Here is a 13,339-nt window from a genome sequence, read left to right on the forward strand (position 1 = left end):
CCAGTAACCTGCGATGTCACTTCCTGCTCATCATCCTCACAAGTCTTGACCGTTGAGTGAAACAATGTCCTTCACCTGTCAATCAGTCTAACCCACCCACTTTTCAGCCAATTAAAAGTTGTAACAACCAAAACTGCAAACATGTGTTTAATGGTTCCTGGTGACGGAGCCACAGACAGAGCTATGTTTACATATTTACATGAAATCAGCTCTTGAACCTGCGGACCGCCCACCAGCTCCCACTGGAGTCAAACTACCAACTGGACATGTTGCTGCTCTTCAGCTGAGCGAAGGATTAGTTACATTAATGTCAGCAGGGAGGCGGAGTGGGAGGAGTCACGCGCAGCTATTGGTCGATGATCCTGAACAAGTCAGCCGCTTCCTCTGGGATCTGGTGAGGGCCAGGAGGTGAAGAGGAAGTCGGCGAGAGGCTATGCTCCGGGCTGGGAGACACTGAGAGAAGACAGATGAGACTCAATGTTCTGTGACATGATCACAAGACACAAGTCATGGAGCGGCTCAACTAGCTTACCTGGGATGCAGGTGACCTGTGGCTCCTCCCACTGACCCCCAGGTAAGCAGCGGATCACAGGGTCCAGTTTTTGCTGGAAACCGTCCATGCAGTAGTAGCGCACCCGGGTGTTGATCTCATAATGTTGCATCCTTGTGCCAAATAACCGGGCGTGTGGAACCTCGGGAGGGTCGCCGCAGGAAGCTGGCGAGGGAAGACATCTTGTGACACTGGAGGCGCATGTTCCTGTGAGAGGACGGGGACTCACAGCTGGACCTCTTGCAGGTGTAGGACAGATGGTAATTACAGGGCACATCACTCCACCGGCCGCCGTCGTGCCACACCATCACGGCACAGTCCTCACCAGACAGGAAGTAGCTGTCCGGCTGGCCGTGGTACCAGTTTTCATAGAGCTGCAAGACAGTGCCGAGTCAGAGAAGAATTACACAACAGGAAGCCACACACTCACCAAGGGATTCCCATCAGACCAGCGGAAGTCCCCTTCGATGGTTCTGTCGTTGAGTCCGATCCACTGGTACTCCTGGTACCGGTCTGGAACAGTTGGTATCACAGAACACCGCTGAGCGGTATGTGGAGTCAGAGCTGGTCAGTCAGACTTAGACACATACCATTGATGAAGTCCTGCTCCTCTGGGCTCATCAGAGAGATCAGGTGACTCCCGAAGAGACGACAGTGCCGCTCTGCCGTCTCCCAACTCTGACGCTGGACAAAGTGGCGATAGCAGTGGCTGTGGAATTTCTCCCAGCCCAACTCACACTGGTCCACATCTGCAGAGAGAGTCAGAACTTCTGATCTGCTCCGTCCTGGCGCGGTCTAGTCCTTTACCTGTCTGGCAGACGTCGCCCTTGTACCCTGGCAGACAGACACACCTGGTTGGCTCTTCAGCAACACATGTTCCACCATTCAGACAAGGGCTGTCCAGACACAAGTCTGCAGACCACAGAGGAGCAGAAGGAACCTGTGCCAGCAAGAACTGGGACCCTGGAGACACACTCATTGTTCTATTTCTTTCTGGAGACAAACTTTCCATCTCCAAGTCACACACAGCCATCAAACCTTTCCTCTCCTCATCTGCAGCTGCTGCAGTGGGTGAGACATTGGGGTGGAGGTCAGAGGTCACACACGAAACCTGTGAGAGGACGGTGGAGGTCCGGGTGAAATCATTGCTGGACTCTGCTGATGATCCTTCTGCAATAAGATCAGCCAGGAAGGTCACAAAGAGAAGTGATGATGATGATGGTCGTGATGAAGATTTCAGACTCACCAGTGAAGCTGCTGGTGACGGCCTCATCCCTGGTTATTGGTGGGTCAGTGCTGACGTCTCCATTGGACCGGGACTCATGTGGTGCTCCATGGTCCGGGGTGGAAGTCGGTTGCCGGATCAGGGTGCCCTTCATCACTAATTCGGTGGCAGGTTCAGGGTTGAAGGTCGTATCAAACATTGGCTTCACATGGGGGTTTTGACCGGACCCGGACCCTTCACCCGCGCTCCCTGCAGGTGCTGCTGACAGATGCAACGGGTCCAATAGTGGTCCAGCCCCAGATCCTGAATGGCTGGCCGACAAAATGGTGGTGACTTCTGGGGAAGGGGGCACAATGGCGAGGAGATACTTGCTGAGTTGTCCTCTCCGCTCAGTGAGGACCGGCTGGTCCTCATCATGTGGGTCATCAGACGGAGATGACATTTGAAAGGTGCCACCTGCTGGAAAACAAAGTGATGGTCAGTCCTCACTGACCTACAGCCCCCCAGGCACCTTTGAAACCTTGGACTGGTCTCCATGGAGATAACCACGGAAGAATGGGTTTCAATCAGAGAATTAGGCCATAAACAGCAGGGGGCGTGTGAGGACAATTCAGCAAACCAACAAGCAAAGTCCCAAGGGTGACCCATGGACATGGAAGGCTGGGGTGAAGAGCTGATAGAGGTTTTTGAGGAAATAACTGACCTGGCACTGTGGACCCATCAGGGGCCGCTGGCCCCGTTTCTGGCGCTTGAGTTGACAATGAAGACTGTTTTACCCGGTGAGTCTCTGCATTGAGTCCTGGATGTGTTGCCTCCTGCAGGACTTCCTCACTGAGCTGGCTCACCCATCCATGAGCATCTGTTCTCCTGAAGACTCTCTGAATCTCTGAAGGATCATCAGATCCAGAATGAACCTCAGATCCAGGATATTGGTTTATGAGTTCTGGTTCCTGGGACCAAGTTTCAGCATCAACTGAACCTAGGAATGCAGAACCATGATTCTCCAGGGGCTCCAAGGTCTCGACCTGATGGTGGTCTAGACTGGTTTCCAGGCTGTTCGAGTCTGGGCTAATGTCCCCAGGCTCAGTGGTAGCCTGGCCATGAGGGGAATGGGTATAGAGGCCCAGGTCACCTGCAACAGAAAACAATGTGTTTCAGCGGTCGCCCCCCTGCTGAGGACCACAGGTGCTGCGCACCTCTGAAGCAGTAGGTGTCATGTCTGGAGTTTTCCTCTGGAAAGACGGTCTGGTTGCTGAAGCGATACACCGTCCGGACCCCAGGCTCGCCGCCTCCGCAGCGCTCCCTGGGCATGACAATTGGATAACGCACGCTGCGGTCAGCCAGCCAGCCTGGGCTGCAGTGGTTCAGTCCCTCGTTCCAGGCCACATGCAGCTGTGCAGGGGTGGCCAGCTGAGCCCCCTGACTGTGACAGAAGGTCTTGGCCTCCAGGAATGTAAAGCGCTGAGGGATGGAGCCATGAAAGACTGTACCTGTAGAGGAACAAGTGATGTGGTATCGTCAGAACCAAGGTCATCCGTCTGAGACCCTGCTCCAGTACATGCTGGACTTCAAGACAGTCACCTGCGATGTCCTCCACATAACAATAGACGTCAAACAACTCATTGGGGTCCATCATGCCATAGTTCCTCACACCTGGGAGTCCATTCATGTCTCCGAAACATCCCTCTCTAGGTGTTTGGATCGGATACCTGGTGGGAAAGGTATGGCAATATGAAGCAAACAAAAATCTGGCTCCATACAGGATTCAGTTCCTCACCTCACAGATTGGTCGGAAAGCCAGCCTGCGTCACACTGCTCATAGCCACCGTGGTAGGCTGCCAGAACCTGATCTGGACTTGCCATCTGAGCACCGATCTCCTCACAGGCTCTCCTGGCCTGCAGGAAGGTGAAGCTATAGCGGCTGGAGGCGCCTCGGTAGTGGAAGACCACCCCTGTGGAGTGAGTCAGGTGAGATGGTCCAGGGACACTCAGAGCTGGACACTGACCTTTGACCTTGACCTGCATGACGTCATCAGCATCTTCCAAACCCTGTTGCACCTGGCAGCGGTAGACCCCCGAGTCATTCGGTCTCAGCACCTCAAGTCGCAGGGTTCTGTTGCCAGGAGAGTCAACGTGGTCCAGCAGCGAGACTCTGCCCTTGTACACGTCGCTGATCTTCACCTGCTCCCCTCGCATCACCAGGATATCTGTCTCTAGATTTTGGCTCAGGAAGCTCCACTTGACCCGTGCCTGGGAGAGCACCGCATGACGGCCATTTGCAGGTGGGTGGGCCACTGACACCTGGCAGGTCAACGTCAAGTTCCCACCGAGGACCACTGCTCCTGGAGAGTCTCCAGAGATCTGGACCTGCAGCTGACTAGACCCATCTGGACGGAGTAATGCCAGAATCATCATTCCATTTGAGAGTGACCTGATGCGAAGGGTACATCTGATAGGGTCTGTGGGGAGGGGGCATTGTACCTGGATGGTGATGAGAGGAGGAGGACACCGGGAGGATCAGCAGCAGAAGAATCACCTTCAGTCTTGAGAGAGGACACGATCTGAGCCCAGCTCCAACAAAGTGTGTGTGTGTGCAGCTTTAATGTTCTCTGAACACAGAGGTTTCCAAGGATCAAGGAGTTGGATTTCTGCATCTGAGGTCAGACTGGGTTATGGCTGAAGAAACAGACTGAGAGTCTAAGTATGACCTCGGCAAACCGACGCACTTGCGCCCTCTGGAGTTTTTCAGGGGACTCCTTCTCAAGGTTTTCGTGAGCTGCAGGTCTCCTCAGCAACAATAGCATTCCGAGGCACAACTTGAAGCTGAAGAAACCAGGCCAAAAAGGTTCCGGTCTGCCAGAAGAGCTATGGTGGGGGGGGTGGACCTCCAGCCACGTGACTCCTCAACCTCATCCAGAAGCTTTTCCATCACACAAGTCTGACTGCACAGTCACATGACCAGTGGGTCATGCTGAGCTTCTACTAGGGGGGTTCAACAAGTCGAATGGGCCCCTAAAAGCCAGGACTTGTGCATGGTTGCGTCCCAGGAGTCAGCTGACTCTCTCCGGCTATTTGGACCTCCTCAACCTTTTGTGGTGACGGACTCTGGTGGACCAAAGGCCCCCAAAGTGTCTCCGTGGTAACCCCAAATGTTCACCCTGCAGTCCTCCATCAACCCACCACAGTAACCACGGAAACTTGTGCAAGTAGCAGGGGGGTTCAGCTGTAGAGTCTGTGTGTGCGGCACATGCTGAATAAACCGTATTGAGTTTTAATCTGCTAAATCGGGCAGAGCCCACATCAACAAAAACAAACAAGTTAAAAGTGGAGGTGCATTTAATAACGTCACACTTTTCAAGTAAAAACACCAACATTCCAATGAGCCTGCAGCAAAGAGTCGTCAACAGGATCACAGTTGATACCAGCTGTTTACCCAGTTAAAGTGTTGTGTTCAGGAAGGAGACAAACAACAAACCAAGAGTGAAATAATATTCTGCTCACCTCATGTCGTTCTCCAGAACTTACGCTTAAGTATGAAAATCCTGAGCTTCTGAGTCGGGAGGTGATGAAGAGGAGAGGGAGGAGGAGGAGGAGAGGGAGGAGGAGGAAGGAGGAGGAGAGGGAGGTAGGAGGGGATGTTGAGAAACAATCAAGATGGAAAAATCCATCTCTGCTCCATGAGAATACACTTAAATCTACTCGGCGTGAAATTTCCATGAAAAAAGATTAAAAAACAGCAGGAAATAATCCGCCAGGATTATCTGAGTAATGGTGTTAACCATTTCTATGGCGACAGTGACAAGTTTGAACTTTTAAGTATCACACACACTAACTTTCTTCATGTCAACATCAACATTGTTGAACCGATGACTGAAAACTACACCGGTTATCAAAAGATGTCCATGAGCTCCGCTTCACTTGCAGTGAAGCAGTCTCTCGGTCTGACGCTCCTTGGTGGCCAACTGTCGCTCCCACTCCACCTCCACCATTTTGTAAAGCTCCATCGTGGCTTTGGCATCCTCCACGGATGAGTGACCTCGGCGTGACACCTGAGGACGCGAGAGAGTATGACATTATGGATCTCAACAGCATGTGAGCATCACACCATTGTCGTCATGGTGACGATGGTGTGAGCGACGCATCACTGCAATCATGGACTTGATTCAGGTGACATTCCTGCTGTCAAGCATCACTTTAGGCAAGAGGTGTTTAGTTATCACTCAGACCAGGAAGTGGCACCAAGGTCACATGGTGATACCTGAATGTCCCGGTCCAGGAGGGCCTTGGTGAGTCTCTTTAGGGACACACACTCCTTCTCGGGGAATCCAGCCTTCCTGTTGAGCAGCGGAATGCGGGACGTGTCCCGAATCAGGGCGGTGGGGTGACCATAGCTCAGGACCTTCAGGTCGTTGTGGATGGCGTGGCCTACCACCACCTTACCCCCAAGCAGCCTCAAAATCTAGATGACAAGACAGAGGTCCTCAGCCAAGAGACTCCGATGGTCAGGTTTCATCACTTTCTCACCTCTTTGCGGGCCTCCGCGTACGGTGTGGCTCGGACCAGGTCCCGGTGGCGGATGCCGCTCCACCGTGTGCGGTAGTCGGTTACGGGCAGGGCAGGTCGGATGAATTTGTCGTACACCACATCGCCATCATACGACACAATGCTGCAGCGTGCCAACTGGTTGATACTGCCCTTCGGACCAGCGCCAACCATCTCACAGTCCAGAGCCAGGTACTTGGTCGGGGCAGCAGGGGCTGTGCCAGCAGAAGTGGCCGCTATGTTTCTCTTGCGCTGTGGAATGTTGGTGGCCGGAGCTTCTCTCGGTTCACCAGGAGCAGCAGCGCTGTTAACTGTCAGATGGGAGCTGGAAGAAGAGGTCGCCATGGCAACATTGCACAGATCAGGGGAGCCCCTCTTCTTGGTGCCTTGATCCTTCTCTGCAAAACCTGCTTTCTTATTTTGCTTTAATGTCATTTTCCTCTGGTTGTTCGTCGGTGCTGCTCTGAAGTCAAGTGGACACACGTTGATGGTGATGTCAGACATGTCAGCTGATCGAGCTGCAGCAGAGTCACAAAGTGAGAATACCATTGCTGATGGACGTCAACAAACACGAAGGTAATTCATCTCACTGAACAGGCTGAAACACGACTTACCTTTGAACTGCCATGGTCTGGTCACACAGAACTCGTCGACACTTCGGTAAGTAATTAGTAAGTTTCAAAAGTGAAATAACAAAAGTCACGTGTTCACACAAAGAAACTAATTCGAAGATTAAAAAGAGCTCGACGTGGCTTTATCGAGCAGATATATCGACCAATAACATCAATTTAAGAAATTGTCTAAAAGTAGCGGCATAACCTGCAGCGGACCCGAACCATAACCAGGAGGGAAACGAACGTAAACTGGCCGTGCTGCTTTCACGGACACAGGGAAGTTTTCCTCCTCAACCGGAACTGTTTGGAATATACGTGTTTACTTCCGGGGTAAAGGGGTGAATTTCGAATCACCTCGTAGTCTGTCCAGAAAATCATTGGTGATAAAGAATTAAGCGCCATTACTCGGATAATCTACACTTTTTAACCGATAGCAATAGTTCCGGTTTGAATTACCTGATGTATCTGAAGTCAACACCTCGCCACTGGGGCATACGGAGTTTCTCATCGTGAGACTTGCTTCTTCTCACGCACAACACTCGATTTAAACACTCGGTGGCTTTAATGTCAGCCTGATACGTCAGTAACGTGTGCTGGGGAGCTAGGGCTCAGCGATAGCTCAGCTCTAGCTCTGCTAAAACAATGTTGACATGTGAGCAGCAGAAAGACCTGGCGACAACAATTTCTCACTTTTTGTCAGAAAACAGAAGATTTACTGACTCTTTTATAATAGTAAGTCTCGGTTTGTGTATGCTGGACATGAACAATGAAAAACATATGTTAATAGTGGTTTGATATTATGTTTTGATTATGTAATAAATGCATCTTAAGAACCTGTACAACTTTGTCTGACCTGTGATGACTTGGATTCTAAATGTAGGGAAACTGACTTTGTGTTTGAGTAGAATTTAGTTTGTGAACTTTTTTTTTTGTTGCAACTGTGGAGACTGGCTCCTCCTGACCTGACTCGCTGCCTTGCTTCTGGGCCTCATGGTTGTCCCCTCATGTCCTGTGTTCTCACAGGACTTCTTCACAGAGGATTTGTGGGGGAAGCTTCCAGAGAGCTGGAGATCGGTTCTGGATGACCTGACGTATCCTCAGGTTGCAGACCTTTTATTGGACCGTTCCCTCACTCAGAGAAGGTACCGACTTCTGACTCCCTGCAGTTGTTGGATCCCATGAACCATGTTTTTGTCTCCTCCATGACATGTGGACAGGTATCCCAGCGTGTGGCCGCTGAGCCTTCTTGCCCATCGGAGCGCAGCACATGCGCTGGCCTTCCCAAGGGGTTCTGGTTCCAAGACTTGCGGTCGTCATGCCCCTGAGGAGTTCCTGCAGAACCAGAGCCAGAGTTCTCTGCTGGAACACATCTTTAGGAAACATGTCAAACCTAAGAAGCAGCACGAGATCTGCAGACTGGGCGCGGTACGGCCCCCGCTGTCCATCCGTCCATCGCCTGAGAACCGTGTCTCACTTAGTTTGTGTTTCAGCTGGTGAAGCGACTGAGTGAGGAGACCGAGGTCAGCAGAGTCGTGGACGTTGGTTCTGGACAGGTAACATCTGAGACTTCCATTCAGTCCTGACATTAGGATGTGACTCAGGGTCCCAGTCTGGCTCTGGATCTAGAGCACAGGTCTAAGACACTTCCGGCCAGAAGGTCTACAAAGAATGAAAATGTTAACGAACTCTGTCTCTAGGGGCACCTGACCCGCCTGCTCTCCTTTGGCCTCAGACTCTCGGTCACGGCCATCGAGGCTGACCCGGCGCTGGTCGCCACAGCAACCAGGTTTGATGAGGAGCTACGCCGGACTTTAGAAAAGCGAGAGGTGGGTCTGTGGAAGACTTGTGTCCACCCCGTCATCATGCTGCTTGTACGTCTCTGCAGAAGACCTGGGACACAGCAGCTCCTCCGTCTCTTCCTCGTCACGTGGCAGGCTTGGTGAAGCCCGGTGCATCATGGGGGGACCTGATCCAGCAGCTAGACTTCCAGGACACTCATGAACATGGTAACAAGAGACTGAGAGGCTCTGATGGTTACCCACCGGTGAGTCCAGACTTTCTCCTGACTGGCCTTCATGCCTGTGGGGACCTGAGCACCACCCTGCTGCGACACTTTGTCCACTGTCCTCACGTCCGTGGGATCACGTCTGTGGCCTGCTGCTACATGAAGGTCACCACAGCGGATGACCCAGCTCCTCCTGGATCCGTGGGAGCCCCTCAGACATCACAGCAGGACTGTCCTCCACAATTTGGGTACCCAATGAGCTCTTTGGTCCGGTCTCTACCGGGTCACCAGCTGTCGTACAGGTCCCGAGAGGCGGCGTGCCACGCTCTGGAGGATTACCTCTGCAAGCTCCGCCAGCAGAGCGCTGTGCTGCGGGCACATGCTTATCGTGCCACTCTGGAGGCCTTCATCAGAGAAGTGAGACCTGATCTGAGCCGTGCCGGGATCCAGACCGGAAGGAAGTCCCACCTGCTGCCGTTTGCAGAGTGAGTCAACAGCATGGCCTCCTGCTGGGCAGCTTTTGTGTCTGCATGTGTGTGGTGATTCCATGAGTTCAAACATCTGATCAGACTCAACTTCTACTTCCTGTTGGCAGCTACGCCCGTCTGGGTCTGGCCCGGGTAGGCCTGAGCCCGGACCTACCAGTGGACTCTCAGAGAGTGGAGTCCATGCTGCGGCATCAGAACCGAGTGGTGGTGTTCTACAGTCTCTGTCTGCTGCTGAGTCCTGTGGTGGAGACCCTGGTGCTGCTGGATCGGATGCTGTTCCTACAGGAGCACGGTCAGATCCACACACATTTACACACACACTTTCACCTTCCCTTGCTCACTGACTGCTGCTCCCTCCTCAGGCTTCCAGTCTCAGCTGGTTCCGCTCTTTGATCCGGGCTTTTCTCCCAGGAACTTGGTTCTGGTGGCGTTGAAGACTCCAGCAAGTTAAAACTGCTCCCTGTGGTGCTTTTCCAGAGTTTTCTACACTGTTTTTTAATGACAATAAAACATAGAACCACAGACTGTTTTCCAATTTCTTAGTATCGAAAGTCCAGCAGTCAAAACCAAAAAACATTTTGGAATGAATCCAATTGTGACCTTTATGTCCAGATGACACATGCAGCAGTTTTTGCCAAACAGGGCCCTTTAGGTAAAACTCCGCTCAAGGCTTGTTTTTCATTCTAGCAGTTGTGTTTCGCAATGTTTTGATCTAATCCAGATGTGTCTCCCCAAGTGGAACCCAAAGCTGCTCTCAGACCAGCCTGGCTCGGCTCTCGGTGTCGACACAGGCCCTTATTAATGGTTCTGGGTCAGTTGCTTCTTCAGATCAACTCTAGTGGACTGCCCAACCCACCACAGTGGGATCAGACCAAAACTTCTTCACTCTGCATCCAACATGGTGTTCTGGATTACGTTGCTGCTGTGCTCTCTCCTGAGCCCCCAGCAGACCCTCTGTCTGGCTGAGCAGGGGGACTCCTGCCAGCCGCTCAGCGTCAGCTTCTGCCAGGGGGTGGGCTACACTTCCTCCACACACCCAGGAGGCTCTCCAGGCTTCGACATGCAGCAGCTGCGTCAGATCGTGGAGACCACGTGTTCGCCGTTGATCCAGACCTTGGTGTGTCGAGTTGCCGTTCCCGAGTGCCGCTCTGCGGGGGACACAAAGCCGTGCCGTGCACTGTGCGACAGAGTGAAGACCGAGTGTGAGCCTGCCCTCCGAGCACGGCTGCTGTCTTGGCCTGCTGCCATCCAGTGTGACAGTCTGCCTGCGTCCAACTGTGTGCAGGTGATGTCCTGCCATTGTGGTGTCCAGTGCGTCTGTCCTTCTCTGCTTCCAAACTTCCTCGTTCCAGGCTGGCGACCAGGGTTCTCCATCGCCGTGCCAGGCCATCACGGTGTCGCTCTGCAGAGACCTTCCTTACACCGAGACGCTGCTCCCCAACGTTCGAGGCCACCACACTCAAGAGGAAGTGAATCAGGAGGTGTCTCAGTTTTCCCCTCTGGTCAAGGTCCAGTGCTCCGCTCAGCTGAAGACCTTCCTCTGCTCCGTCTACACTCCTGAGTGCGTGTCTGGCCGAGCCCGTCCTCCCTGCAAAACCCTGTGTGAGAAGGCTCGCTCTGACTGCTCCCCCATCTTGAACAAGTTTGGGTTCCAGTGGCCCGACGCACTCAGGTGCGAGGCCTTCACCACCGAATCCTGCAAGCACGTAAGCTGACATCATGGTGTGGCCACATGGACGTTCGGTTCCCAACCCAGTTCTTCACATTTGTCTCCACAGTTTGACCTGGTGTCTCCAGCATCCCCTCCGCTGTGCCAAGCCATCACGGTGCCGCTGTGCAAAGACCTTCCTTACTCTGACACGGTGTTCCCCAACATCCTAGGCCACCGGACTCAAGAAGACGCGGGTCTATTTGTGAGTCAGTTCTACCCTGTTGTGCAGGTGCAGTGCTCTGCTCACCTGAAGACCTTCCTCTGCTCCGTCTACACTCCTGAGTGCGTGTCTGGCCGAGCCCGTCCTCCCTGCAGAACCCTGTGTGAGCAGGCTCGCTCTGACTGCTCCCCTATCTTGAACAAGTTTGGGTTCCAGTGGCCTGAAACCCTCAGGTGCGAGTCCTTCACTACCGAGTCCTGCCAGCACGTAAGGCCGTCACACTGTGACACTGTGTTTCTGACATAAGCTGGATCGTGACGCTGCATGTGCCTGCAGTATGGCGTCAGCACCAGCGGGGGCATCTGTGAGCCAATCAACATTCCCATGTGCCAGGGCTTGTCTTACAACCAGACCATATCCCCAAACCTCCTGGGTCACCGCAGCCAGAGGGAGGCAGCGGTCAAGATGTCCTTCTTTAACTCCATCGTGGAGAACCTCTGTGGTGCAGATGTGCGCTTCCTGCTGTGTCTGGTGTACGCCCCCCAGTGTGTGGCGGGAGAGGTGCGGAGGCCGTGCAGGTCCTTCTGCCAGCGAGCCAAGAGCAGCTGTGACCGTCTCATGAAGAACTTTGGTGTCTCCTGGCCTGAGGAGCTGAAGTGCGACCTCTTTCCAGAGGAGTCCTGCTTGTCCGTGAGTGCACAGGTCAGCAGGTCACTCTGGTGGTGCAGGTTGTAACCATCTGTTCTTCCACAGGAGGACAACGGCTCTGAGGTATGATGAGGAGCCGTGGTGGACCAGACTCTCTGAGTCAAAGAAGTCACTGTCATTTCTGCATCTGGCAGGTTCTCAGTGCTGAGGCGGTTCTGCGCAAGCTGAACTCAGGAGGATTTTCTGTCCGTGGAAAATGTTGGTGTTTCCACTTGTACTCTGCTCCCTGGTCCTTGTCTGGTGACCCCGCTATGTTCAGAGTCCTACTTTGACTGTCCACTTGGGTTGCTTTGTGGAGGCGATGTGGACTGATGTGGACCGATGTGGACCTTAAGTCCCCAACCTCCAAGAGGGAGGCGGAGGGTGGGGATTGGTTGAGATGACAGGAAAGGAGTTGTGGGACTCACAGGTGGCTTGGCAACTGATCAGAGTTGACAATATTAGTCATGTCTTCTTTGCTGTCACCCCACAGCTCTGAGCCTGCGCACGGCACGATTGCTGCTCACCCTTGTGGATGTATCCTCCCTCTCTGGCCCAGTCTTCTGTGGGAGCATGTGGCAAGTGGTTGGATGAGCGTGTGCTTGAATGAGTGAGTGGTTAGATTAGCGTGTGGTTGGATGAGCAGGTGGATGGATGAGAGCAGTTACTGGAGAGTGGCTGGCTCTTGACTCTCTGTCAGGAGGACGGGTCCGGGGACGTCAGTGTGCTGGAATTCTTCAGACTGGAGCATTTTGTGGCTGCGAGCAGGAGGGAGTACATGGAGCAGTATGAGAGGAGGAGTCCTCCGTCTCTGAGTCGAGAGCAGATGCAGAAGCTGCTGCAGGACCGAGGTCCCACATACATGCTAGCGACTGGCTGTGACAGCGTCCTTGACATGTTTGGTACCTGCAGGATTCCAGCTGGACGATGAGTCCTTCAAGGTTCTGTGGCTGGACTACAGCTCGGCAGGGGGCCTGGACTACGACCCGTTTGTGGCAGTTCTGACAAAACTCCACGTCCTGAGAGGTCAGCTGATCAGACTGGCTCTTCTCCAGCTGTGTTCCGGGTCCGTCCAAGTCTTAACTGCTGCGTGTGCTTCAGATCGTTTTCAGGCTCGTCTGATGAAGTTGCCATGTGACTGCGAGATCGCCAGCTTCTCTCTGCAGCAGGTTTGCACTTGATGGCAGGAACACGTTGTTGATTTCAGGACTCTGGTGACACACTGTAAATGTGATGAAAATGAAACTCTTCTTTTCTTCATCTCAGTTCTTGAAGTCATCAATCATCTGATGGAGTGAAACAGTTGTCTGGAGTCGAGTCAACATGTTGTGCACAATAAAACTTATAACAGAAAAGC

General features: G+C 53.1%; 4 protein-coding genes across 11 annotated transcripts; 2 read left to right on the forward strand and 2 right to left on the reverse strand.

The window, feature by feature from the left end:
- Window positions 1-131: 131 nt before the first annotated feature.
- bcan (brevican) lies at window positions 132-5,492 on the reverse strand. 5 transcript variants are annotated; one of them, XM_053843748.1, is made up of 14 exons: window positions 5,277-5,492; window positions 3,782-4,256; window positions 3,553-3,727; window positions 3,357-3,484; window positions 2,972-3,265; window positions 2,479-2,907; window positions 1,797-2,234; window positions 1,589-1,720; window positions 1,358-1,513; window positions 1,141-1,299; window positions 981-1,063; window positions 780-924; window positions 533-715; window positions 132-453 (listed from the first exon to the last, which is right to left on the reverse strand). In XM_053843748.1, exons 1-14 carry the CDS (start codon window positions 5,490-5,492, stop codon window positions 347-349), a joined length of 3,120 nt encoding a protein of 1,039 aa, XP_053699723.1. In that variant the 3' UTR covers window positions 132-346. The 5 variants fall into 5 exon arrangements, with proteins under 5 accessions (XP_053699723.1, XP_053699724.1, XP_053699722.1 ...); XM_053843749.1 differs by adding an exon at window positions 4,257-4,318 and having other exon boundaries at window positions 1,358-1,720; window positions 3,782-4,162; window positions 5,277-5,337; XM_053843747.1 differs by having other exon boundaries at window positions 1,358-1,720; window positions 1,797-2,231.
- Window positions 5,094-7,513, reverse strand: isg20l2 (interferon stimulated exonuclease gene 20-like 2). Of its 2 annotated transcripts, none has more exons than XM_053843754.1 (4): window positions 7,388-7,513; window positions 6,300-6,835; window positions 6,034-6,234; window positions 5,094-5,824 (listed from the first exon to the last, which is right to left on the reverse strand). In XM_053843754.1, exons 1-4 carry the CDS (start codon window positions 7,437-7,439, stop codon window positions 5,690-5,692), a joined length of 924 nt encoding a protein of 307 aa, XP_053699729.1. In that variant the 5' UTR covers window positions 7,440-7,513; the 3' UTR covers window positions 5,094-5,689. The 2 variants fall into 2 exon arrangements, with proteins under 2 accessions (XP_053699729.1, XP_053699730.1); XM_053843755.1 differs by having other exon boundaries at window positions 6,932-7,448.
- Window positions 7,098-9,935, forward strand: mettl25b (methyltransferase like 25B). Of its 3 annotated transcripts, none has more exons than XM_053843751.1 (8): window positions 7,098-7,663; window positions 7,955-8,073; window positions 8,149-8,356; window positions 8,422-8,484; window positions 8,629-8,757; window positions 8,820-9,421; window positions 9,532-9,716; window positions 9,787-9,935. In XM_053843751.1, exons 1-8 carry the CDS (start codon window positions 7,574-7,576, stop codon window positions 9,873-9,875), a joined length of 1,485 nt encoding a protein of 494 aa, XP_053699726.1. In that variant the 5' UTR covers window positions 7,098-7,573; the 3' UTR covers window positions 9,876-9,935. The 3 variants fall into 3 exon arrangements, with proteins under 3 accessions (XP_053699726.1, XP_053699725.1, XP_053699727.1); XM_053843750.1 differs by having other exon boundaries at window positions 7,103-7,663; window positions 8,817-9,421; XM_053843752.1 differs by lacking the exon at window positions 9,787-9,935 and having other exon boundaries at window positions 7,105-7,663; window positions 8,817-9,425; window positions 9,532-9,557.
- Window positions 9,936-10,289: 354 nt separating this feature from the next.
- Window positions 10,290-13,334, forward strand: LOC128772170 (uncharacterized). Its single transcript, XM_053888311.1, has 11 exons — window positions 10,290-10,709; window positions 10,777-11,130; window positions 11,203-11,562; window positions 11,632-11,985; window positions 12,049-12,066; window positions 12,138-12,201; window positions 12,476-12,519; window positions 12,683-12,833; window positions 12,895-13,008; window positions 13,084-13,151; window positions 13,249-13,334. Exons 1-11 carry the CDS (start codon window positions 10,323-10,325, stop codon window positions 13,270-13,272), a joined length of 1,938 nt encoding a protein of 645 aa, XP_053744286.1. The 5' UTR covers window positions 10,290-10,322; the 3' UTR covers window positions 13,273-13,334.
- Window positions 13,335-13,339: the final 5 nt, after the last annotated feature.

This window comes from Synchiropus splendidus, chromosome 15 (genome assembly GCF_027744825.2).
Source record: "Synchiropus splendidus isolate RoL2022-P1 chromosome 15, RoL_Sspl_1.0, whole genome shotgun sequence".
Lineage (NCBI taxonomy): Eukaryota > Metazoa > Chordata > Actinopteri > Syngnathiformes > Callionymidae > Synchiropus > Synchiropus splendidus.

What these genes read in the sequence shown, in the direction of transcription:
- bcan (XM_053843745.1), bottom strand. Translation starts at nt 5,492, where the DNA reads ATGGAAATTTCACGCCGAGTAGATTTAAGTGTATTCTCATGGAGCAGA. An exon ending in TTATGTGGAGGACATCGCAG is followed by an intron (nt 3,266 to 3,356) that starts GTGACTGTCTTG and finishes GTTCCTCTACAG; the next exon opens with GTACAGTCTTTCATGGCTCC. An exon ending in GGGCGACGTCTGCCAGACAG is followed by an intron (nt 1,300 to 1,357) that starts GTAAAGGACTAG and finishes CTCTCTCTGCAG; the next exon opens with ATGTGGACCAGTGTGAGTTG.
- isg20l2 (XM_053843754.1), bottom strand. Translation starts at nt 7,439, where the DNA reads ATGAGAAACTCCGTATGCCCCAGTGGCGAGGTGTTGACTTCAGATACA. An exon ending in GTTGACTTCAGATACATCAG is followed by an intron (nt 6,836 to 7,387) that starts GTAATTCAAACC and finishes ACTCTGCTGCAG; the next exon opens with CTCGATCAGCTGACATGTCT. An exon ending in ACGCGGAGGCCCGCAAAGAG is followed by an intron (nt 6,235 to 6,299) that starts GTGAGAAAGTGA and finishes CTTGTCATCTAG; the next exon opens with ATTTTGAGGCTGCTTGGGGG.
- mettl25b (XM_053843750.1), top strand. Translation starts at nt 7,574, where the DNA reads ATGTTGACATGTGAGCAGCAGAAAGACCTGGCGACAACAATTTCTCAC. An exon ending in AGATCTGCAGACTGGGCGCG is followed by an intron (nt 8,357 to 8,421) that starts GTACGGCCCCCG and finishes TTTGTGTTTCAG; the next exon opens with CTGGTGAAGCGACTGAGTGA. An exon ending in CACCTGCTGCCGTTTGCAGA is followed by an intron (nt 9,422 to 9,531) that starts GTGAGTCAACAG and finishes TCCTGTTGGCAG; the next exon opens with CTACGCCCGTCTGGGTCTGG.
- LOC128772170 (XM_053888311.1), top strand. Translation starts at nt 10,323, where the DNA reads ATGGTGTTCTGGATTACGTTGCTGCTGTGCTCTCTCCTGAGCCCCCAG. An exon ending in CCACCGAATCCTGCAAGCAC is followed by an intron (nt 11,131 to 11,202) that starts GTAAGCTGACAT and finishes TTGTCTCCACAG; the next exon opens with TTTGACCTGGTGTCTCCAGC. An exon ending in AAAACTCCACGTCCTGAGAG is followed by an intron (nt 13,009 to 13,083) that starts GTCAGCTGATCA and finishes CGTGTGCTTCAG; the next exon opens with ATCGTTTTCAGGCTCGTCTG.